Raw genomic sequence first — 26,042 nt, 5'->3', positions numbered from 1 at the left:
CCTGGCGGAAGCCTGAGGCTCTGCGGCTCCCGACCCCTCCCTCCCCGTCCCAGCCAGGTCCAGCCTTCAACCACCGCGCCCGAGGGGAACCGAGCCCCAACACCTGGTCCCTCCCATTTAAACCCCGCCCCTCCAGGCCCCGCCCCTTCTCCAACCATAACCTCCGGGCTCTCGCCCCGCCCCCTTGTTCTCGCCCCGCCCCCTTAGAAACTTTCTTTTCGCTATCCACGCCCCCTTCAGATAAAAACCTTCTTCCCGTAGACCACGCCCCCTTGGGAACTCCGTTCCTACTAGTGGACCCCGCCCCCTTAAATTTGCCCCCGCCCTTCTCGGGCTGACCACGCCCACTCATCTCCTCACTCCTCTTTTAGTTCCGCCCCTTAGAGCCAGGCCCCTCGATTCCGCTTAGGGCCTCCGGCTGGTCCTAAGCATCCCTGGCCCCTTGGGAAGGGGCAAGGCGGCGTCTCCTAGTCCCTCAGTGTTCCGGGCAGGGGCGGGGCGGTCCCTACGGGCTCTCTCGCCTGGCAGGGAGTGGTGGCGGCTGTGACGTGACCGGTGAGCTTCCTCCAGACCACCCCCCTCGGTTTCCGGGAAGGAACCCCATTGGGTGTCGGGTTTTGTGGAGAGAGATGCGGGAAAACACGACAGCCTCTCCTAGTAACAGAACGTTGGAGCTGATCTAGACTCTGGCAGGACTGGGGAGTAAACTTTCAGGTGGTTTCCTACGTGGAGGGAAGGAGGGGAGGGGGGCTTCCATCCTGTCTCCCGGAGACAAGGGTGAGAAAAGTGGGGGAGGGAGGGATCTGGAACCAGACAGAAGACGCTCTGGCCAAGTTTATTGAGGGCGCATAATAATAACAACAGAATTGAAAGCAGTAGCTGCAGCTAACATTCATTAAGCGCTTACTGTATGCCAGGACTGTTCTCTTTGCTTGCCCAGCTTCAACACATTGCATTTTTACGTAGACCTCTCAATGAGATGGGTACTGTTTTCATCACCCCATTTTCTAGATGCAGAAACTGAGGCATGGGACAGCTCAGCCCAAGTTTGCCCAAGTTTGACACGGCTTGTGATTGGTCAAGGTGGGATTCAAGCCCGGAGCCCTGGAGCGCTATCCTGTCTTCCTCTGATCTTTGCAGCCCCACCATCTCTGACCCCTACCGTAATTCTAAACGGTGAAGGTTACTGTCACTCACTTTACAGATGAGAAAATTGGCGCATAGAGAGCCACGGATGGTTGGGGAAGAAAGTTTTGGTGCCTGTAGGATCGTAAATCTGGGAATTTCCAGGCTGGGCTTCCCCATTTGCCAATGTGGAAGAGACTCCGGTCTCAGGACAGGCTGAGGGGTATCCCTTCCTTGACCCACTCCCCGCCTGGTTTTGATACAGTCAGAGGGTAGGGGGTATGTCCAGTGAAAGGTGTCTAGCGCCCCTTAGTGGTTACAATAATTAAAAAGGAAAATCCGGGGGGTGGCTCCGGTGGCGGGTGGAGTGGGTGGGTGCTTGTGAGACGGAGGGGGGAGACTACTCACAATCTAGTGGGATGGAGGTGGGTAGAGAGACCTCGTCGAGCACATGATTTCAGGTAATGATAAGGGCTACAAAGATAGTAAATATTTGCTAAACCAATGAACGACACTATCGAAGTCCAAAAAAAGATGATGGTGGCCAGGGCCATGGAAATAAATGAACGGATTTGGGATAAATGTCAGAGGTAGAGCCATAGAGCTTTCAATTATTCATTCATTCTTCATTCAACAAATATTTATGGAGCATGTATATGTGCCAGGTGCTGGGGGGAGTGGTTCCAACACCAGACACAAATTTCTCAATACACGATAAAGAAATAAGTATAATAAAATAACAGGTGGGGAAGTGGGATAGGGTGTGATGGGGTGAGAAAAAAGGCTGTGATCTGAAATGGAGAGGTTTGGGAAAACTTCATGAGAAGATGATCTAGAGCCAAGATTTGCAGGAAGTGAGGGAGCTGGCCGTGAAATTGCCTAAGGCAGAGGACTAGCATGTGCAAAGGCAGGATTCTAGGGCAAGCTTCTGGGGCTACCTAGTATGTTGGAAGAACACTGAGGAGGCCCATTTGGCTGGAACAGCACAAAGTGGGGGAGAGTGGGAGAAGTAGGGCAGGGAGGTGATGAGTTCTCATGCAGGCCCTTGTGGGCTGCAGGGATGACTTTCATCCCAGACGAGGGGGGCTGTGGGGCATCCCGACTTGACTTAGGTGTTCATAGGTGCCCTCTGATGTGGGGAGTAGAGATTGGGGGGGGGGAGGTGAGGACAGGAGCCCGGCCATGGGGCGGAGGACACTGTGCTGGTCCAGGCTGCCAAGGTTGGGGGCTGGATGAGGGTGGAGGCGGAGGAGGGAGGGGTGAGAACAGGGTGGATCTTGAGTATGTTTCCGAGGTTGTACCGCTCTTGGGTTGGACACAGAGGAAGGCGGCAGGCCTCCGCCTTGTTACCTTGAACCCACTCCCAGATGCCCCAGTGCTAGTTGGTGGGGGAAGGAGAGGCCAGGTCCTGCTTGAAAGGGGCTGGGCTGGGGCTGGGCTGCAGGTGCCCCCCCCCACCAACTCCCACGGCTCCCCCTCCGCCCCGTCTCAGGGCGACAGTTACAGGCAAAGAAGAGGAAGTGGTAGCTAGCTAGCGGAGGCAAGCGGGCGGGCGGCGAAGGAGGCCGCGAGGGTGCACAGGCCAGCCCGGGAAGCTAGCAGCCATGGAGCTGTGGCGCCAGTGCACCCACTGGCTGATCCAGTGCCGGGTGCTGCCGCCCAGCCACCGCGTGACCTGGGATGGGGCCCAGGTGTGCGAACTGGCGCAGGCCCTCCGGGATGGCGTCCTTCTGTGCCAGCTGCTCAACAACCTGCTGCCCCAAGCCATCAACCTGCGGGAGGTCAACCTGCGTCCCCAGATGTCCCAGGTGAGACGGCCACTGACGGACCTGCCCCAGGGTGGGTGGTGGGAGGCATCCCAGGCTGGTACCCAGGGGCTTGTTGCTCTGCACCTCTGGGCCAGCCGTGTAGAGCGGAGGATGCGCCCCCGCCGCGGGGTCTGGCACAGGGTACGGGGGATATGGGGGTTGTAACACTTGGGGATACAGGGGTGGCCCACCCAAGGTTAACGGGAATGGGCTCATAGGCTCACAGTTAGCCCACATCTAGGCTGAGAACTGGCAAACTTGGGGTTAAAGCTCCCAAAGCCCCAGGCTGGCTCCAGTGCTGATCAAGCCCCAAAAAGGGATTCTGTGGGGGTCTTGAGGGGGGCTAGGAACCCCCTGGGTGGCCAATAGGGTGTCTGAGGCTTTCAATTCCTTTGACCCCCCCACCCCCCAAGATTCTGGCTATGGGGGAGGGGCCTCCTCCGATTCCTTCCCCCACATGTGTCTCCTCCTCCCAGGCGCTGGGCCCCTTCCTTCCCCTCACATCTTCCCCTTGGCTTCCTGCCTGGGCCTGGGGCAGCATGGGGCGGGTGGGGTGCTATGGGCCTGGGGCTCTGGTCTTCCTAACTCCATCCATCCCAGGGGGTACATTGAGGCAGGACCTGGTCCAAAACCCTGAGAGTGGGTCCTGGGGTTTTGGGAACCTAGAAATAGCTGCTTTTTCTCTGTAGGGATTTCTGCCAGGGCCCCGGGGTCCAGGCGGGGGAGGATTTGACTGTGACCGCCCCCAGCTCAGGAAATCTATTCAAATCCCTATTTGAATGCGGTGGGGTGGGGGAGGTAACTGGACTGGATTCTCTTTCTGTTGTACCTTCTCTGGTTCCCTCTGGCCTCTTGAGTTCTGGGTGGAAAGTGATGGCTGGTGGTTGGGGCTGCCCTGCCTGCCCTGCGGGCCTGACACTTGCTATCCAGCCCTCAAGCCCTACCCTGGGAGGAAAGGCTTGTCTGGACGCGCTGTGGGCTAGAGGGGGACCTCTCTGGGGACGGATGGTGGGCAGGCTGGGGCATTGCCTCCTCTCTGGCCTGAGATGCCCTGTGCGGATGGGGGGAGGGGCAGTCAGTGATCAGGGAGTGGGCCTATGGGGGTCCCTGGGGATGTTTCCTGAGGATAGGGCCACACGTGGAAGAGGCCCACCCTCCCCTAGCCCAGGCAGGCTTCCTGAAAGAATGGCGGCGGGGGAACCCTAGAGATTCCCCTGCCACCCCCAGCCACCTGCTCTGGCCACAGGCCATCCCAAATTTTCCTCCATTTCCTTGCCTCCTGGCTTCCACACAGAAGGAAGTAGCTGTCAGACCAGTCAGGCCCCAGACTTGTGAGCAGTCGAGATCCAGTGAGGCTTCAACAGCAGCTAATGGGAAAGTGGTTAGACTTAAGGATGAACTTCTATCCTTCCCTGCATCTTCCCTGTAGCTGGTTTTCTGATAAAAGGCAAGGGGTTGTGGCATTATTCTCTAGGAGGGCAGCTGCAGGGACTAATGTGTCCTGATTTTCTGTGCTGGGCAACACCGAGGACCCAGGCCTGGGTCTGGCCCTCAAGGTGCTCCCAGACTGGGAGAGACAGACATCCCCCAGCCCTGTGTTGTCAGGACCAGGGCAGAGGAAGAAATCTCTGGGCTGGGGGCCCTGGAGCAAAGGCAAGACATTGCCTGGGAGAGTTGGGCTTGATGCAAGAGGGGACATTTGTGCTGGGTTTTGAAGGGTGAGTAGGAGTTTTCTAATTGCTCTGGGTTCCAGTGCCTAGCTGTGTCAGGCCCTGCACTGGGCAGGGGTGTATCCTCGATCCTCCCCATCTGGGAGCTCTGTGCCATCCTGCCCTGTGCATTTTGTCTCCCTTTGAAGCTCAGCCCTGTGCCCCATTCACAGTGGGGCCACGAGCAGGAAGCTAAAAGGTGGTCACATTAAGTCGGAGGGAGGTATCACAAGAACAGCCTCTCTAAGTTTTCAAGTCCCTGTCCATCAACAGATTTAAGCCCGGGCCATGAACTACCAGTGGGATATGGAAGGGCAGAGAGAGAAAAGGGAGGGTTCCTGATGGGGGTGGAATGGGGTGGGGGACACACAATGGCATAAAGTTGTGGAGCCTGGAATTAGGATGCCTCCTAGTTTCTCTCATTTCTTCCTCAGAGTTCCTCGGCTTTTGCTCCACTGTTCCCTGGGTAGAGAGTGGGAAGAGCATATTAATTCATTCATTCGTTCATTCATCAACAATTATCATGTACGCTGGGCCTCTTCTTGGTGCTGAGACAGTGGGAAAAAGACACACACAAACCCTTGTTGTCGAAGAGCCCACATTCTAGTGGGAGGCACTGACAGTGGGCAAATAAGGAAACATATACATTGTCAGAGGTGGTACATGGCCTGGAGAAGGGGGCTTGGGAATGTGGGGTTGCACTTTTGCGTAGGAGGTCTGGGAGGCCTCACTGAGGAGGCAACATTTGAGCAAAGACCTGGGCAAAGTGAGGGAACGAGTCATGTGAGTCTGAGGAAGCAACACTCCTGGCAGGAGGCACTGCCAGTGCAAAGGCTCTGAGGTGGGAGCAGCTCGGTTCCCACGTAGTTGCGCTGCAGGGCAGTGAGTGGGCCGGCTGGTGGGCATGATTCATGGGTGAGGTCAGATTGAAGTGAGTCTCCAGGCTGAGATCTGTGACCCAGAAAGACGATGACACCATCATAGGTGGCCACAGTGATGACCAGACACTCTTACTCTCTCTGGGAGCCCAAATTCCGGGTGGCAGAGATGAAACTTTAAAGCTGAGGAAGTGAAGAGGTAGAGACAAATGTGACAGCCATTGTGGGAAAGATCCACCAGGACGGGGGAGCTGATTAGACTCAGGATGGGAGTGGTCACTGGAGCCAAGATGATGAATCTTTTTTCAGTTCCTCCACTGTGTGACCTTGGGCATGTTACTTAACCTCTCTGTGCTTCGGTCCCCAGCCTGTAAATGCTGGTGCTGTTGGCAGAGGTAGGGAAGGGAGAGGGTAGGAGAGTTAGAATAGGAATTGTGGGCTCGGGTGGGGGTTGATGGTGGTGGCTTGGAGGAGACAGACCTGGGAGCCAGTCCTGACAGCATCACTTGCTGGCCTCGCCTCCCTGAGCCTCAGTTTCCCCATCTGTGAACTGTGGCTAAAAACGGCACCTTTTTGGGGGAAGACTGTTGTAGTATTTCAATACTTCTCAGCACTGTGTTGACACCTGATAAACCCTCTATAAAAAGTCTTTTTAGGGAAAATGAGGGATATGGGGAAGGTTGGCAGCATAGCACAGCCTGGAGGAGTTTGGGTTAGGGCAGTGGTTCTCAACTGGGGTGGTTTCTATCCACTATGTCTAGTGGATAGAGCCCAGGGATTCTGCTCAACGTCCGACAATGTCGCACACAACAGAGAGTTATCCGGCCCCAATGTCTACAGTGCTGAGGTTGCGACACCCTGTGCTGGGGGACAGACAGCCTGGTAGAATCTTTAAAATATTTGACACTTTGGTTAAATAATACATGTGTATCATTCAAAGATCAAAACACATAAAAAGGTGCACAGGGAAAAAAATGTAACCTCTAGCCATCTTCTTCAGATACCCAGGTGCTACCTTCCTCCATAAGTGACTCCTTTTTTCTTTAAGTTGACTATATAGCCTTCTAGAATTTCCTTATGCAAATAGGAATGCAGGTTTTTATTAACTACCCTCGTCTCTTACTACAAAAGATGGCACATACCACCCACTGCTTTATATCCTGCTTTTCTCACTTTAACCATCATCTTGAGAATCTTTCCAAATCAATACATAGAGATTGTTCTCATTCTTCTTTAAAAAATGACTGCATGATATTCTAGATTGTCCATTTACTTAACAAACCACTTATACTGGGCTAACTGTGTGCCAGGCATTCATCTAAACTGGGGGCTGGCAAACTACAATTGGAGGGCCAAATCTGAACCACAAGTGTGTTTTATAAATAAAGTTTTATTGGCATACAGCCACGTCCATTTGTTTATGTATTATCTATGGCTGATTTCCAGTTACAACTCTACAGTTGAGTAATTGATGAAGAGAGTGTCTGGCCTGTTGAGGTGAAGGTATTTACTATCCAGATGTTTGTAGAAAAAGTTTGCTGATCCCTGGTCGAAACACTTTCTATACACTGACTTGTTTAATCTCCATAACAATTTACGAGGTAGATATTATCATTATCTTCATATTGCACATGGGAAAACTGAGGCACAGAGAAGTTAAGTCACTTGCCTCAGGGCACCCAGCTTGAAAGTGACAGTCAGAAATTCAAACCCAGGCAGCCTGGTACCAGGATCCCTACTCTGTTTCTTTTTTGGCCACCCCGCAGGCATGTGGCCAGGGACAGTTTCTCTAAACTGTATTCCATTGCACGGTTTGGGGATCACTTAATTTACCATCACCCCTATTGATGGGCACTTGGATTGCACCAGGCTTTTGTTCTGACAAACTAACTGTGATGAATAACCTTGTCCATGAACTGTTTTTTGGCTCCTCTACTGTGTGACCTTGGGCATGTTACTTAACCTCTCTGTGCTTCCGTTTCCTCATCTGTAAAATGGAGATAATAAATACCCATCTGGAAGCATTGTTCTGAAGGATAAATGAGTTACTATCAAGAACCTAGAAAAGTATCTAGCTACATATAAATGTTATTATTGCAGCCAGATACATGAGCAAGTATATCCATGGGATAAATTCTCAGAAGGGTTTGCTGGCTCAAAGCGGGTGAGTCTGTGTTTTCAGTAGATCCTGCCAAATTGTTCTCTGTATGGGATTGTTCCCATATGCATTGTTCCAATTACATTACCTCTAGCAATGAGAATGCTGGTTTCTCCACTGCCTTGCCAACAGTTGTTAAGCTTTTGGAGTTTTGCCAACTTGGGTGATAAATGAAGCTCATTATGACTCAATATACATTTCTCTTATTCTGAGTGAGGTAGGGCCTCTGTTCTTATGTTTAAGAACTATTTATATTTTCTCTCTGCAAAATAATATTTGTTCATATCATTTGCCCATTATTTTTTTCCTTCTAGGACTGCTGGCATTTTTTTCTTATTGATTTTTAGGAACTCTTTATATATTGGGCTGCTTTGAATTTCAAGTCAGGTACTTACTAGCCTTGTGATCTTGGAGAAAAAAAATTACTTAACCTATTTCTGCCCAGGTTGTCTTATCTACAGATTGGGGGTGTGGACAGCACCTTTATCTCAGGGTTATGTGAGGGTTCAACATGATAAGGCAAGTTAAGTTCTTATAATGGTGATTGACGTACAATTAATGTATAGCAAGTGCTAAATTAATGGGAGTCATTCTTTTTTGCTAATTTGATTTCAGTGGATCTGAGCTTGCCTGTAGGATGTGGTATAGGTCTGGGTGCAAAATGTTAGCTGCTGTAATGAAATGCATTGCTTCAGTGAATTTAAAGAGTTTACTTCTAGCTTATATCACAATCCAGTTTGGGTCAACTGGGGGATTAAGAGGATAGCCCTTCTTTACAAAGTCCCTACAGGACTTGGGCTCTTTCCGTCTCATGGCCCCATCCTCCCTGAAGCCCTTGGAGTTCTCTATTCAGCCAGAGGACAAGGAGGGAGTTATGAGGAGGGAAACCCTGAGAGGTTTTCATGGGGCCAGGCCCAGAAGTGGCACCATCACCTCCATTCTTGTTCCACTGGTCACATGGTCCCATCCAACCGCAAGACAGGAATGGGAATGTAGCTTAGCTGGGTGCCAGGGAGGACGAGGAAATGAGTTGGGTGGATATAGAGAAGGCAGTGCCAGAGGACCTCAGGGTGATGCCTAGCTGGCTTCAGAGTTGCAGGTCTGGGGGGGCTAGTTTAGAGGAAACCTCTGTGGGATGAGGAACGAGGAAGACCTGGACCAGAGCCATGGGGGAAGGATGCAGCTGGGGACTTGGGGTGGGGCTTGGTGCAAGCAAATCTCAGCCAAGTGGGTTGGGTTGAGTTGGGTGGAAGATCGCATCTAAACATGTCCACTAGGCCTGACCAGGACAGAAGCCTGGGTGGGGGTGTCAACATTTGCGCTGTGCGTTCTTTCCCATTCCATTCTGTTCTGTTCACTGACTTCGTCTCTGGGCCCAATACTGGGAAATGTCACCCTTCAGGACTCTCACAGCGGATGCTGGAAACCCCTGTCCCTCCCCTTGCTCCCAGCCCTCCCACGCATGGCTCCCCTTGGAGTAAAAGTGAAAGTTCTCATCATGACCCAGAAGAACCTATGCATTTGGCCTCTGCCCACCTCTCAGCCCTCATCTCCTCCCTCTCTCCCCCTCCCTCACTCTACTCCAGCCATGTGGGCCTGCCCTCACTGTTCCTAGAACCCACCAGGTGCAACTCAGCTCCAGGGCCTTTGCACGTGCTGTTCTTTCTCTACAAATCGCTCTTCCCCCAGATATACACCCTGGTTGTTCTCTTATCTCCTGAAGGTTTCTTATCAGAGAGATTTCCCCTGGTTTCCATATGTAAAAATCACACCCCCTGCCCCTGCCTACGCCCCCCCTCCATTCTCTTCCTTCTTTTATTTTCCTCCATGGTACTTATTTATTTATTTGTTTGTTTTTGGCTGCATTGGGTCTTCGTTGCTGTGCGTGGGCTTTCTCCAGTTGCAGCGAGCGGGAGCTACTTTTTGTTGCAGTTGCACGGGCTTCTCGATGCGGTGGCTTCTCATGTTGTGGAGCATGAGCTCTAGGCGCGTGGGCTTCAGTAGCTGTGGCTCGAAGGCTCTAAAGCGCAGGCTCAGTAGTTGTGGAGCACGGGTTTAGTTGCTACGCAGCGTGTGGGATCTTCCCGGACCAGGGCTCAAACCCGTGTCCCCTGCATCGGCAGGCGGAGGCTTAACCACTGCGCCACGAGGGAAGCCCTCCTCCACAGTACTTAGCCCTCTCTGACTTACCATAATTTTTAACTTATTTGCTTATTATCTGCTTCCCCCAGTGGAGTGTCAGGGCAAAGCTTTTTGTCTGTTTGGTTCACAACTGTGTCCCCAGAACAGCACTTGGCATATAGTAGGTGCTCAATAAATGTTGATCAAATATTCACTTCATTTTTTCAGTCATTTAATACAGGGGTCAGCACACTATAACCCATGGGATGGCTGCCTCTTTTTGTAAACAAAGTTTAATTGATTGATACAAGGTCTTGTCTACTTGCTGACACATTGTTTGTGGCTGCTTTCTCTCTGCAAAGCCAAAAAAATTAAAAAATTACTGTTTGCCTCTTTACAGAGTTTGCTGATCCCTCCCTGATTTAGGAGGTATTTGTTGAGTGCTTACTTACTACTGGTTAGTGGTAGTTGGTTAGTGATGATTGAGGATGGATTGCCTGAGATTATCCTGCCTTTACTAGTTCCCAGTTATGTGGCTTCTCACCTTTTGTTTTCTTATCTGTAAAATGAGGCAAATGAAGACGGTGATAACAGCAATAATAACAACAATAGTAATGATGATACTACCACCCACCTCAGAGACATTTCTGAGACATTCTGTTGGAGAATCCCACAATGAATGAGACGCAGACCATCATAAAACTCATGGAAACAGATGAGGAAATAGGCAGTTACAACACAGATTAACACACTCAGTGATGGGTGAGTGAAGCCCAGGGTATTGTGAGAGCAGAGAGAAGAGAACCCCCAGAAACAATCAGGGTAGGCTTCCCGGAGGAGGTGACACGCCAATTTGCGGGTGGGAGTTTGGGAAATATTTGAGGGACCGAAAGACAAAGTTCTGTTTGTCTCCCTTGCTAACATTAATGGTGCCAGGGAGTGGGCAGGACCAGAGGGTGTGTTGGATGGGCATAGCTGGGCTTTTAAAGATCTCACTACACTGTAGAGATGGACTGTCCCCTTTGATCTCAGGGATGGTGTTCTGAGACCTGGGCTTTAAGAGGAACATGAGAGTCAGGTCCCTTAGTGGAAGAAATAAGGGACGTTCAGTTGGAGAAGTTTAATGTCTGAGGAAATTCTGAACTTAGTCTGCAGAAGTTTCAAGCAAGAGTCCTAGATCTTGTGACAGAAAACCCAACCGAAACTGGCTTAGTCAAAAATAATATTACCTCATATAACTGAAAAGCTTGGGAGGAAATGCCTTCAGGTCTGGCTGGATCCAGGAGCTCAGGAGCTATCTCAGGAACCCTCTCCTCTCTCCCCGTTGCACTCCATCTCTTAACTCTGCTTTCTTTGTGGTGTTTCCCTCCATTTTCAGTCATCCTTTCCCCTCATGGAGGCAAACGAGAGTGCCCAGATATACCAAATTTTTATTCCCACAATTGTGTGTCCCATGGAAAATGGGAGGGTCGCTTTAATGGCTTCTAAACCCCAGATCTCTCTTTCATTGGACATGAACGTTTGGTGGGGGGGTGTTACATGTTCAGTTCTGAATCAATTGCTGTGCCTGGGAGAATGTATGGTCTGATTGGTTAGGCCAGGTCACATGCCTATTTCTGGAGTTGGGGGCGGGGTCGACTCTACCCAAAGGAGCTAGGCTCGGGGAGGGGCTGTTTCACCTGGGAAACTGAGGGACTGTTACCAGAAGAACGGGGAAGAGATGTTAGGAGGCAATCGATCAATCGATGTTTATATTGGCATCAAGTACTATCAATAAATTGAGTCCAGAGTTTCTCTGCATCAGCAGTGCTGAAATTGGGGCTTCATTCTCTGTCTTGGGGGCTGCCCTGTGCATTGTAGGAAGTTGGGCAGCATCCCTGACCTTCACCCACTCTCCCCACACCCCAGTAGTGACCACAAAATGTCCCCAGGCATTGCCAAATGTCCCCTGGGGAGCAGAATTGCCCCCGAGAGAACCACTGTTTTGGAGGGAGTGAGTTTCCTGTGTCCAGGGAGGTGGGGGATGGGTAGGGGAGTGGGGAGGTGGGTGGGCGGGGTTGGGGGGATGGGGTGGAATCCAAAGAGAAGTGAACAATTACTGGCTGGGGTGAAGGTGAGATTGAGAGCTTCTTCAAGTTAGGCATTCATTTATTTTATCATCGGCAACAGGCGCTGTGCAGATGGCTGGGGTGATGGGAAAGAACACCACAGATTTCCTCTTTGCTCTCCTGAGCTCATGGCCTTGTGGGAGAGAAGGCTGCCTGTGTTTTGTTTCCTGTGGCCGCTGTACCAAAGTCTCAAAAACTGGGTGGCTTGAAGCAACAGCTATATTGTCTCACTCTTCTGGAGGGCAGAGGTTTGAAAACAAGGTGTCGGCAGCATCTTGCTCCATCTCCAGGCTATAGGAGAGAATCCGATCTTTGCTTCTTCCGGCTTCTGCTGGCTCCAGGCGTTCCTTGGCTTGTGGCTGCGTTATTCCAGCTTCTGCTTCCATCTTCACGTGGCTGTTTCCTCTGTGTCTGTCTGTCTCATAATCCAGAAAGATCTCCACACCTTGACGTCCTTAATGCTGTCTTGCAAAGTCCTTTTTTTTTTTCTTCAAATAACATCACACTCACCAAGGTGCCAGGGATCAGATGTGGATGTATCTATTTGGGGTCTGCCATTTAACCCGCAACAGACAGTAAACAGGCAAATCAATGAAACACAGTAGTAAACGCTGCAGACAGAATAAGCCAGGGGTCAGGATGGAGAAGAACAAAGGGGGCAGGCTTCTGGAGGATGGTCAAGGAAAGCTGAGAGCTGAGGGATGAGGAACCAGCTCTGGGAAGCATGGGGGCAGGGAGGACAAAGGCTGTGCAAAGGCCCTGTGGCAGGAGGATGAGAATGAAGGATCTGCTGGCAGAAGGTGAGCAAGAGAAGGGAGAGCAGAGGGAAGTGATGTTTGGGAGGAAGGCACTTCACTGGAGGTGGCTGTGGGGATGTGTGTGGGATTTAAATATGATGGGAAGTCTTGGAGTGTTTTAAGCTGCTCTGTGGGTACTGGACTCTAAGGGCAATAGAGGTGACAGTAAGGGGACCTGGGAGGAGGAGGTTGATGAAGGTGTCCCAGGGAAAAGTGATGGGGGCTTGGACGAGGAGCTGGGGACAATAGATCTGACTCCCATTTTGGAGGTTGAGCTGATCAGACTTGCTAACAGATTGGATGGAGGGGGCCTGGGAGTGAATGAAAGGAGGTCAGATGATGTTGAAGTTTGTAGCTTAGGGACCCGCATGAGTGGGGGTATCATTTGCTGAGATGGGAAGCCTGGGGGAGGAACAGGTTTTGGGGAGTTCTGATTGGGCCATGTGACCCTGGAGATAGAAAGCAGCCCAGCGTGGTGGTTACTGCAGCGGCTTTTTTTTTTTTCCCTGAACGTGTGGCACGGCTTGTGGGAACTCAGTTCCCCGATCAGGGATTGAACCCGGGCCACAGCACAGTCGTTCTTAACTGGGGGTGGGGCAAGCGGCTCTGTCCTCCAAGGGGACATTTGGTAGTACCTGGAGATGTTTTTGGTTGTCACTACTGGATGGAGTGGTGTGGTCCTGGCATCGAGTGGGTAGAGACCAGGGATGCTGCTACATGTCGTCTTATGCCCAGGACAGCCGCCCAATTATCAATGGTGCTGAGACTGAGAAACCCTGTTTGAGGACCGTGGACTCCGGTTGCCTGGGGGTCCGGGTGCCAATCCTGACTTGGGGATCTTGGGTGAGTTGCTGAACCTCTCCGTGACTTGGTTTCCCCCTCTTTGAAAAGGGGGTAAGGATAGTCCCTAACTTATAGGGCTGTAGTGTCAAGTGGCCAGAAGGGCATAGTGTCAAGGGACCCAAAGAGCAAAGCGTATCCACATCCAGGTCTTGGGACTTTGAAAAGAATAGTTTTTTTTTAATTTTATTTATTTATTTATTTTAATTTTTATTGGGGTATAGTTGATTTTCAATGTTGTGTTAGTTTCGGGTGTACAGCAAAGCGAATCTGTTATACATATACATATATCCACTCTTGTTTTTTAAGATGAAAAGAACAGTTTTAATGAAGTGGATGGGAATAGGTTCAGAGAGTATAATGAATAACAACAGAAACAGTTCCCATTTACTGAGCACTTACTACGTGCAAGTGTTGTTCTACTTACTTACAACTTATGCACTCATTTGATTTTCACAGCAAACTCATGGAGAAAGTACCTCTGTGCTTCAGCTATCTGTTACTGTGAAACAAACCAACCCAAACTAAGTGATGTATGTCAATAACTATGTTATCCTTCTCACAGATTCAGTGAGTCCGGAATTCAGATGGGGCATGGTGATGATGGTTTGTCAGCTCTGTGATGAGAAACCTTGAATGTCTGGGGGCAGGAATCATCTGGAGGATTCTTCACTCCCCTGTTGAGTGCCTGGGCTGGGATGACTTGAAGCTCTGCTCAGCTGGGGCTGTTGCCTGGAAACCTGGTCTCTCCATGTGGCTTGGGCTTCCTCACAACATGGCGATTGGGGTTTTGAGAAGGAGCGTGGAGAGAGAGCAAGTGTTTCTCAAGGAACCAAGGCAGAAGCTGGAGGGTTTCTTCTAACCTACTTAGGAATCGTACGGTGCACTTGGCTGCATTCTCAGTGACGAGCAAGTCGCTAAGACCAGGCTAGATTCAACAGGAGGTGAATCAAACTCCATCTCTTGAGGGAAGTGTGACAAGTCACAGTGCAGAAGAGCACACTGGATCGGTGATATTTTTGTGGCCATCTTTGGAAAGCACAATTGGTTACCTGTTATTATCATAATTTCACAGATGAGGAAACAGAAACGTGGAAAGTTTAAGTAAGTTGCTCAGGTGAATAAGTAGCTATGCTTGGATTTGAATGCAAGTGGCCAGGTCCCCAAACCTGTGACCACAAGCACTATAAGAATACTGCCTCTTTTGGGGGGAGCATATGAGCCTTTCTAGTGGTTACGGAGATAGTCTTAGATTCAGATTTCTGGTTCTCCTGGTCAGGATTCAGCCAGGAAAGCAGAAGTCATCTCAGGTCTTTCAAACAGAGAGGATTTAATTCAGGGAATTGGCTAATGGACGATGGGATTGCTGAGAAGAGACGGGTGATACTAAGGTAACCCAGAGAGTAGCCACTAGGCTGGAGAAAAAATAGAAGGAGGTAGTGTGACCAGGAGCCAGGGGCCAGAACCATTTAACAAGAGCTAGAACTTTGGGCAAGAGCTGTCTTCAGGGAGCTGAGACCACGGAGGTGTGTATTTGCTGCTGGAGAGGCAGAATAAGAGAGGGAGAGATATCCTGGCTTCTCTCTTCGTCCCACCTTCTGGTCTGCTGCCTGGGCCTCCCATTGGCTGAAACTACCTGGAAGCCAGGGTGCAAAGGAACCTGGGAAATGTAGTTCCCTTCGATACAGAGCAAAGCAAAGGAAGGGCAGGTAGGATCTGAGAGCAAGCAGGCCTTGAGGAAGTGACTGCCTCTTTGAGCTCAGTGTATTATCTCAGTTAAAGAAAGCTGCTGTTCCTACTATTTGCCTGAGAATCAATGATAAGCAATGGTTTTACTTCCTGTGGCAGAGTCCTCCTAAGCTTTAATGGCTTTGCTTGTTCTGGAGTTTAGCTCAGTCTTAGATCAAACCCAGATCTCCTTTCTTAGGACTCTCCTGTCACAGGCCCCAAGCACACAGCTAATTGCCTTTCCTCCGGACAGCCCATCAGAGACCTGCCTCCCATGAGTCCATCCTCAGCTTCCCCCAAGTTCCCTCTGGTCCAGAAAGAACACCACAGTGACTTCATGACTCCTCAAAGGACGGGGTTTCCAGAACTACACCTTGGGGTGGCTGTCTTGTGCTTGTTTGCCTGGGGGACCCAGAATGACCCCAAGATGGGTGCAGCATCTGAGCACCCCAAGAAATGTGGGGCTGTTGCCTTCCGTCTGATCTGTGATTGAGTAGGGGAGTTGAAGAAAAAGCTTCCAAAGGCATCAATCATTTGTGCTTCCCTCTCTGGGACTCCGGGAGATATGGCAGGATGGTGGGATGCTCTCATGACAACCCTTGCCCCATTTTGATCACATGGCCCTGGTTTTGGTAAATCAGCATCTGATACCACTTTTGGTTCACTCCCTCCTACTCCCCCTTTCTCACTCTGCTCCAGCCACACTGGTCTCTAACCTTTTCCTCCAAAGCACCAGGCAGGGTCCAATCTCAGGGTCTTTGCATTGGCTGTTCCCTCTGCCTGGAATGCTTTTCCTCCAGACACCTACCCAGATCATTCCCTCCTTCAAGTCTTTACTCAAATGTCACTCTCTCCATGAGCCTTCCCTGGCCCTCTCATTTAGAATCGCGCCCCTTCCTGGCATGCCCCATCCCCTTATCTTATTTTTCTCGCTTAATATTTACCACCTTCTAACAAGCTATATATATATATATATATATATATATATATATATATATATATACATATATACATGTAACACACTTGTTGTTTGTCTCCTGCCAGAATGTCAGCCTCACACGGGCAGGGATGTGAATCTCTTTTGTTTACAGCTGTATTCCCAGCACTTAAACCAGTACCTGGAGTATAATAGATGCTCAATAAATATTTGCCAAATCAATGAAGGGGTGGCTAAATGAGCAGATACCCCTTGTATGCTGTTCTCTTCGCCTGGAACACTTTTTCCCCACCTCACACTCTAAAGTAAGATTTATTTGGACAGAAAAAGCATATATTTGTGTCTCACTTATTTTGTTTTATCAAGGGTAGGGACAAAAAATGGGACAGGAGAGTGTGTTTTGCATTATTGACCAATGGTGGCTTACAGTATTCCTTCTTCCCATCCTCTCATCCCTGAAAAGCTCCTCTAAAGCTCCTAGTTTTAGGGAAACACACACAGCAGGAATCTGGTCTCCTGCTGGCTTTTTAAAAACAGCCATATTAACATACAATCAGTGACATATTTAAAATACACAAGTTGATAAATGTTGACATACTGGACCTGTGAAACCAGCCCCACAATCAAGAGAGTGAACATATCTGTCACCTCAAAAGTTTCCTCCTGCCCTTTTGTAATCCCTCCTACCTAAGCCCCACCTGCCATTCCCAAGCAATCCCAGATCTGCTTTTGGTCACTATAGATTAGTTTGTATCTGTTACCAAGGCCAAACTCGATTGCTGCATGACAGGCCAATAAATCAAGAGATGGGTGGTTTGGGCAAGGAATAGCGGCTTTATTCAGAAAACCAGCAGAGTGAGAAGATGGACTTGTGTCCCAAAGAACCATCTTCCCTGAGCTAGATTTTTTTTTTTTTGCGGTACGCGGGCCTCTCACTGTTGTGGCCTCTCCCGTTGCGGAGCACAGGCTCCGGACGCGCAGGCTCAGCGGCCATGGCTCATGGGCCCAGCCGCTCCGCGGCATGTGGGATCTTCCCGGACCGGGGCACGAACCCATGTTCCCTGCATCGGCAGGCGGACTCTCAACCACTGCGCCACCAGGGAAGCCCTAGGCTTCTTTTATACTAAAAGGGGAGAGGGTGTGGTTGGTTGCTGCAAACTTCTTGGTGCCAGAATCCTTTGTTTTTGCAGCTGTCCACGTAGGTTAGGTCACAATGTTCCTAGAAACCTCCAACAAGATTAACATTATTCTCTGAACAACTTTTATCGCCATATGAATGGAAAAGTGTAATACCTTTAAAGGTCAGAGCCTTGAGAATGGGCTATCTTGTATATTTCAGGCTACAGACGACATTCTTAACTTGTAGCAAAGGCAATTATACAAGGGCTAGAGTAAAAGAAACAGATCCAATATGTAGTTAGTTTTGTTCTTCCTTATTACACATCTTCTAGAGTTTTATATCAAGGGGAGCATAGATATGTACTCTTTGAGGCTGATCCTTTCACTCAGCATAACTCTTTTGCCATTCACTGAACTGTTGTGTGTCTTAGTTGTTTATTCCTTATTGGCTGAGTAGTATTCCGTTGCATGGACTTACTAAGTTTGCTTATCTGTTCTCCCATCCATGGGTGTTTGGGTTGCCTCCACTTTTTGGCAAATAAAACTTCTCTGAACATTTGTATAAACACTTGCTTTCATTTCTGTCGGGTAAACGCCTGGGGACGGAATAGGTCATATAGGAGGTGCACACCTAGCTTGTTAACAGCCAAACCGCTTTTGCAAAGTGGTCGCACCATTTGACATTTCCCCACTGGCTGTGCGCAAGGCTTTCTTTCCTGGACTGCTTCTTCTCTTTGCTACGTCTCTGAGTTTTGGCTTTACCAGACTCATCTCCCCCTTAACCAGATCCCACAGGGCTCCGTGCTTTTTCACATGCAGTCTTACCACAGTGGTGATCAACCAGTGATCCATGTGCCTCTCTGCTCAGCATCTGTCTTGCCACTGGACTGTAAGCTCTGTGGGGACAGGGTTCTGTCTGGCTGCCGACAGGTCCCAGGGCTTGGTATTCAGTAGGCACTCGATACATGCTTGCTGGATGAATGTATGACCCTGAATGGTAGGCCGGGGGCTAGAGTGGAGATTCAGTGAGTATTTTTATCCCCATGGTGATGATGAGGAAACAGAGGCACCAGGAGGTACAGTGACCCATCCAAGGTCCCTCAGCTTGCAGTGGCTGGGCTCGGAGTCAAACTCTGTACGTCTGACCCCCTGGACTGGCAGTGAGATGTTGAGCGTGTGCTGGGGTGGGAGGGGAGGGGAGAGGAGAGAGACGGCGGGAGCAGGGTGGGTTTTGAAGGCCAGGAAGGGGCGTTTATACTCTGCACCTCTGTTTGCAGGCTTCGAAAAGGATGCACAGCACACCCACCCTCTCTGGTCTGCAGAACGAAGTTTTGCAACCTCGAGATTAAGGGGCTGCAAGGGCTGAACACAGAGGGCCCCTCTTTCTCGACTCCCCTGAGCAAACCCTGGTAACAGGCATTTCCTGTTTCCGGTAGGCTCCCTGGGGCTGGGGTGGGTGTGGGGAAGCTGGCTCCTGCACTCATGGGCTCAGCTCTGGGTTCCCTCTCCTGCTCCATGCCCCCCATCTCCTGTCCCCCCATCTCCACCACCCAAAGGGGCCTCTGTCCCTGCACACTGGTTCCCTGAAAGAGGGTGGTGAACTGGCCAAACTTTCCAGCTCTTTCTTTGTCTGGGGCAGGGGCTGTGATGTTGGGGGAACTGCAGGCAAAGGGGAAGTGTCTGGGTGCTGATTTGCATATGGGCAAGATGCCAGCCCGACTCTGAGGTTCTGAGCCAGCTGAGGGGGTTGCCCCCTCTCCCAACAGGGAGGAAATAGTCTCCCATGCCCCTCCTACATTTGTCCTTTGCCAACTTCACCCACACTTCAGGCTACCACTAGGCCTTCTAGTGGTCTAACCTCTGTCATTCCTGCTGTCGGAGGGAGCCCCTTGCTTTAGCTGGCCCTACTCCAGCCAGGGGGCTAATGAGTCATACCCCCTTTCCCCCTTTGAGGTGTCACATGACTGGGGGGAAGCAGTCTTAAGTCTCAGCTGATCTTCCTGAGGTCAACGGGGAACTTCCTCCCTAGGCCAGACAGGGCCATCTGTTCTGTTGTCCCTGGTGAACCTGGAGTCAGCCCATGACCTTGCAAAGGCTGCTGGACTGGAGAGTGGTACATATGGTTCCTGTTATGTGCTGAACCCCCCCCAAATGCCACCTGTGACGTGGCACCATGAGGCAGCCTGGCATGGTTTGAAGAGGTCGGGTGAGGAGTGTGACCTCTGGACGCAGAGAGCTGGTATCTGGCTCCCCATTTCTACTTGTGCATCCTTGGGAAGTGGATATCTCCTTTCTGAGCCTCAGTTGTCCCATCTGTCAAATGGGGTTTCATTCCTTCACCAACTTCTTTTGAGCACCTACTGTGTGCCAGGCATTGTACGAGGTGTTGAGGCTACAGCAGTGAACCAGCTACACAGAGAATCCTGCCCTCGTGGAGCTGATGTCCTAGTGTGTGTGGGAGGGGTGGGGTGGGGGGATACAGACAGACAATAACAAAATAAATAAGTGAAATACACGTGTGTTACAATTTTATTTTATTTTATTTTTTTGGCTGCGCCACTTGGCTTGCAGGATCTTAGTTCCCGGACCAGGGATTGAACCTGGGCCCACAGCAGTGAAAGCGCGGAGTCCTAACCACTGGACCGCCAGGGAATTCCCTACGATTTTAAATAGAGTGGTTGGGAAGTTCTCCCTGAGAAGTGACATTTCATCAAAAGCCCAAAAGAGACAAGGAAGGGAGGCACCAGGTTAATGGGGGGATGGACATTCTAAGAAGAAGAGAATAGTCCATGCAAAGGTCCTGGGGCTGAATCGTGTCTGACATGTTCTAGGCATAGTGACGATAGGGAGGAGGTGAGGGCAGGGAGGTGACAGGGAAAGGTTGTGCAGGTCTTGTGAGCTGCAGAGTAGACTTGGGTTTGTATCTGGGTGGATTGTCTTGGGAGGGTTCTGACAATATTACTCTGGCTGTTGGGTTGAAAATAAATTACAGGGGCCCAGGAACAGAAGAAAGGAGTCCTGGACTTCTCTGGTGGTCCAGTAGTTAAGACTCCGCTTCCACTGCATGGGGCGCGGGTTCGATCCCTGGTTGGGGAACTAAGATCCCGCATGCTGCGAGGCCAAAAAAAAATTTAACAAAAAGAGGAAGAAGCAAGGAGTCCACTGGGGAGGCCATCACAGTTATCCAGGGGAGTGATGATGGTGGCTTGGACCAGTAGAGGTGGACAGAAGTGGGTGGGATTCTGGGTATATTTTGAATATATACGGATAGGATTTTGGAATGGATTGGATTGGCAGTGGAGTAAGAGAGAAATAGTCAAGGCCACTCCAGTGTTTTGGGTTTGGATAACTGGAAGGGCAGACGTTATTAGAGCCTGCAACTAATAACATTATTAGTTATTAGATCTCAGTAGCAACTTTGTTGGGAGAATTAAACAAAACTGTGCATGTCGGGGACTTCCCTGGCGGTACAATGGTTAAGAATCCAGGGCTTCCCTGGTGGCACAGTGGTTGAGAGTCCGCCTGTCGATGCAGGGGACACGGGTTCGTGCCCCTGTCCGGGAGGATCCCACATGCTGTGGAGTGGCTGGGCCCGTGAGCCATGGCCGCTGAGCCTGCGCGTCCGGAGCCTGTGCTCCGCAACGGGAGAGGCCACAACGGTGAGAGGCCCGCTTACAGAAAAAAAAAAAAAAAAAGAACCCACTTCTACTGCAGGGGACGTGGGTTCAATCCCTGGTCGAGGAACTAAGATCCTGCATGCCATGCGGCCAACAAACAAACAAACAAAACTGTGCATGTCAGACTCCTAGTGTAAGATTTGGAAAAGGCTTAGTTCTCAATAAATGGTTCCTCCTACAAAGCGCTGGAGCCTCCGGAGGGCAGGGGTTGGCCCCTGCAGGCAGTTTTGATTCACCTAGCTACTCTTCAGAGACAACTTTGGGAAATGAGGCTGTAGAGAGGCAGGGAGAGGGCGGGGCAGAAAGACAAGGGGCATGGAACAGAACAGAACCACACCATATATTGTTTGTGGACACATGCATGTGTAGTAAAAGAACGCGGACACCGATGGGAACAACGCACACCCATTTCTGGATAGGAGTTACCGGTGGGGAGGGAAAGAAGGGCATGCGATTAGAGACTATTGCACATGGGTTTGAAATGTAATGATAATGTTTAATTCAAAAGAAAAGATGTTTACTCAAAGGAGTTGAAAATGTACGGCCCATACAGAACACGGACGTTTATAGCAACTTTATTCAAATTGCCAAAACTTGGGAGCCGACAAGATGCCCTTCAGTAGGTGAATGGATAGACTTTGGTACATTCAGACAATGGAATGTTATTTGGCGCTAAAAGAAATGAACTGTCAAGCCATGAAAAGACATGGAGGACCCTTAAACGTATATTACTAAGTGGAAGAAGCCAATGTGCAAGGCTAGGTACGGTACGATTCCAACTTTATGACATTCTGGAAAAGGCAAAACTATGGAGACAGTAAAAAGATCAGGGGTTGCCAGGGGTTAAAGTGAGGGAAGGTTGAATGCATAGAGCACAGAGGGTTTTTAGGGCAGTGAAAATATTCTGTATGATACTATAATGGTGGACACATGTCATTATTCGTTTGTCCAAATCCATAGAATGTACAACACCGAGAGTGAACCCTAATGTCGACTTCGGATTCTGCGTGATGATGTGTCCATGTAGGTTCATCGGTTGTAACAAATGTACCCTCTCTGGTGAGGGATGTGGGTAATGGGGGAGGCTACACATGCATTGGGGTAGAGGGGTGTATGAGAAGTCTCTACCTTCCATTCAGTTTTTCTGTGAGGCTAAAACCGCTCTAAAAAATAAAGTCTATTATAACAAAAATAAAGGAAAAGAGAGAAAGGAAGGGAGAGACCACTAGAGTCCCCCGACTGGACGGATGGAGGTGCCACGGACCCCAAAGGGAGCTGACCAGGTGTTTTCCTGCCTCCTTGCAGCCTCCGAAAGCCTGCTGGTCTCTGCTCCACCTTGCCACTCATCCTCCAGTAGTTTAGCCAGAGCTCTTTCCCTTGGCAACAGTGTTTCAAGAAAGAGAGAGCAGAGGTTGCCATGCGGTCTGGTTGCCTAAGCTCAAAACTCACACAATGTGAGTTCCGCTACTTTCTATTGGCCAAAGTCAGTCATGAGAGCAGCCCAGACACAGGAGATGGGGAAATAGACTCCACTTCTAGATGGTAGGGGCTGAAATCTACATGTAAAAGATCACAAGGGGCATTCAGGAAGAGGGAACAAGGCATAAGGCAAGAAAACATTAAATATATTGCATTTGGGGTGGGGAAACCATCTTTGCCAAGTTGGAGCTGAGGTAGGGGAGGTAGCATGAGAAAAAAGATAGTTCTTGCAGAATCCCACAGGGACCAAATCTTGCAGGCCACGGTGAAGTTGAACTTTATTTTGAGGTCGATGGGTGACCATGGCAAGGTTTCATGGTCAGATTTGCTGTGTGGAGGTGGGCTGGGAGGGGTGAAACATGAATTAGGGAGACCACTGAAGAGGCTAATACAGTCACAAAGGTGAGAGATGGTGGTGTCTGCTCTAGGATTTGACAATGGAAATGGTGAGAAGGGCTTGGATTGAGAGGTAGTTTGGATGGTGAATCTGAAGTACCTCTTGATTGACTTGAAGGGGAGGATAAAATGAATTAAAAAATTTTAAATTTTATGTTAGAGTACAGTTGATTTACAACGTTGTGCTAGTTTCAGGTGTACAGCAAAGGGATTCAGATTCTTTTCCCATATAGGTTATTACAAAGTATTGAGTAGAGTTCCCTGTGCTACACAGTAGGGTCTTGTTGATTATTTTATATATAGTAGTGTGTGTCTGTTAATCTGAAACTTCTAATTTATCCCTCTCCCCACCTTTCCCCTTTGGTAGCCATACATTTGTTTTCTAAGCCTGTGAGTCTGTTTCTGTTTTGGAAATAAGTTCATTTGTATCCTTTTCTTAGATTCCACGTATAAGCGATATCATGTGGTATTTGTCTTTCTCTGTCTGATTTACTTCACTTTGTATGACAATCTCTAGGTCCATCCATGTTGCTGCAAATGGCATTATTTCATTCTTTTTTACGGTGGAGTAATATTCCGTTGTATATATGTACCACATCTTCTTTATCCATTCATCTGTTGATGGACATTTAAGTTGCTTCCATGTCTTGGCTATTGTAAATAGTGCTGCTGTGAACATTGGGTGCATGTATCTTTTCGAACTGATTAAATGAACCGATACTTGCAAAACACTTAGATGCATTCCTGGTTTGGAGAAAATAATCCATAAACATAATCTAACTTGATTATGTTGCTTGGGGAGTGTTAAGAATCATCCTGGGGTCCACATCTGTGTGGAGATGGAGAGCCCGGGGTAGGAGTGGGTTTAAAGTAGCCACGATGTCCGCCTTGAACCTATTCAGTTTGAAGTGCCCACTGATGGATGAAGGAACCTGTTTCCGCAGCTGTAAATGAAGAAGTTGATGGTAATGAAAGGGCGGTGCGTTGTTCTGAAAACCTGACCCCGGGTGGGAAAAGAAGTCCAGACTCTCCTCTACTTATCCCCATGTTGTTTATTTATTCAATAAACACTAATTGGGCATTACTACATGCCACCACATCCAGGCTCCAGAGATGCCTCAACTCTGGGCCCTGCTTTCTTCTGGTGGAGGGAACAGAGCAGGTCACAGACCTTGTGGTCAGGCCTGGGGTGGGGAGAGACATTATACTAAGGGATCCTGGGGTAGGGGAATGAGGTTGAGGATTCCACTTGGGTGGAGAAATGGGGGAAGAGATGTTGGAGATGGGCCTCGAAGGATGAGTAGGAGTTCACCAGGCAGATATGAGAGGAGTCTTTAGCCCAGATTCCAGCCATTTGTTTATTTCCATGTGTGTAATTAGTGAAACAATTACAAGAAGAACTGGAGTGGGCAGTCATGGGGCCTCTGAGGATCCAACAGACCACAGCTGACTCTGGCCCTTAAGGCTACTGTATTAGGATAACACTAGCTGCTGTAACAAATAAGCTTTTTCAGTGACTTAATGTAATAGAAATGTATTTCTTGTTCACGTAGTAGTCCAATGTTCCTCCTGGTACCAGGTGGGAGGTTTTTCTCTCATGGGGTGATTCAGAGACTATTTTCATTTGTGACTTTACTATCCCTTAGAGTCGCAGCATCATTTCTGTCTGCCTGCAGACAACAGGGGAAAATAGGGTATGAAGAAGGCAATCTCGTATCCTTTTTTTTTTTTTGACTGCACTGCTGGGGCTTGAGGCATCTTAGCTCCCCGACCAGGGATTGAACCCAGGCCCTTGGCAGTGAGAGCGTGGAGTCCTAACCACTGGACCACCAGGGAATTCCCTTCTTGTATGCTTTGGGAATTTATTCTCCATCCTGTTCCCTACTTTACCATCCCAGGATATTCCTACTGGCTCCAGGGATTGAAGGTAGTAGGTTTGAGAGAAAGCCCTGGAGTTCAGTGATGGTCACATGAAAGATGTTCAGTGAAAAACCGTTCTGGGCTTTTAATAGAAATTGCATTGAATCTATAGCTCAATTTTGGAGAAGCCTGAAATTTTAAAAGTACTGAGTCTTTCTAGATAAGAATTAGTATATATTTCACCCTATTTAGATCTTCCTTCATATCTTTCCGTAAAATTTTATAATTTATTCCATATAGGATTTGTACTTCTTTTGTTAGATGTGTTAGATATTAATCAACTTTTTTGTTCGCTTGTTTGTTTTACATTTTTTAGGCGATGGCAAATGCTATCCATTTAAAGTTGAAGTCCAATTTTCATACACAAAAATACTCAGTTCTTCAAGTTACCATCCAATCAGTTCTAGCAAGCATGTGCCCTTGTGCAACCCATACCCTTATCAAGATACAGAACTTTTCTATCGCTTGTGGCCTTTCTGAGTCAATCTCTACCACCCTCCCCACCCCAGAAGCAACCACTGATTTGATTTCTATCACCATAGGTTTGTTTTGCTGATTCTAAAACTTTGCAAATGTAATCTTGAAAAAAAGACACATTTTCCGATTGATTGCTGCTGATGTGCCAGCATGCAATAAACCTTGTGTGTTGATTTTGTGTTCAGTGGCATTGCTATTTTATTAATTCCAGTTATTTACGTGTATATTCTTTCGGGCTTATCTATGTTGGCAATCGTAGTGTCTGCAAAACTGAGCATCGTACTGATACTTCTTTCTTTTCTGTCTTTCCTTTTATTTCTTTGTCTTGTCTTACAACGCAGGCTAAGATCTTTAGTATAGCTAATAGGAATGGTCAGCGGGCACCCTTGCCTTTGTTCTTATTTCAGAAAAAATCTCTGCAGCATTTCGCTCTGAAGTATAATGTTTTGCTTTCGACTTAAGACAAAGGTTGAAGGTTTTTTCAAGATGCTCTTTATCGGGTTACAGAAGTTCCTTTCCATTCCTACTTTGCCAAGAGTTCTTCTTCCTCTCTTTCTTTGAACATAAATGGATGTTGAATTGCTACTGTGTCTTTTATGCATCTGTCATAGCTGCTAATCTCTTTTTGACAGAACAGACCTTGGGCAAGCAACAGGATCCAGCTAATAAATGTGATGTATAACACTGTTTACATCATATTTGTTTTACACTGGCTTCTGCTTATAGCACTCAATCCTGGTTTCCTTTGAGAGTAGGATGTTCTCT

The 26,042-nt window shown here is 48.9% G+C and overlaps 1 protein-coding gene across 4 annotated transcripts in view; it reads left to right on the top strand.

The window, feature by feature from the left end:
* Nucleotides 1–2,651: 2,651 nt before the first annotated feature.
* Nucleotides 2,652–26,042, top strand: part of VAV1 (vav guanine nucleotide exchange factor 1) — a 50,098-nt gene continuing 26,707 nt past the window's right edge. For 2 of the 4 annotated variants that reach the window (XM_065874812.1, XM_065874811.1), the window contains exon 1: nt 2,730–2,933. In XM_065874812.1, coding sequence (XP_065730884.1) covers nt 2,730–2,933 — 204 coding nt within the window. Of the gene's footprint in view, nt 2,934–26,042 lie in introns of all 4 variants that reach the window. The other 2 variants (XM_065874813.1, XM_065874810.1) reach the window with 2 other exon arrangements.

This window comes from Phocoena phocoena, chromosome 3 (genome assembly GCF_963924675.1).
Source record: "Phocoena phocoena chromosome 3, mPhoPho1.1, whole genome shotgun sequence".
Taxonomy (NCBI): domain Eukaryota; kingdom Metazoa; phylum Chordata; class Mammalia; order Artiodactyla; family Phocoenidae; genus Phocoena; species Phocoena phocoena.
Note: the sequence above shows the minus strand (reverse complement) of the source record. Positions and strands in the feature narration are given on the sequence as shown.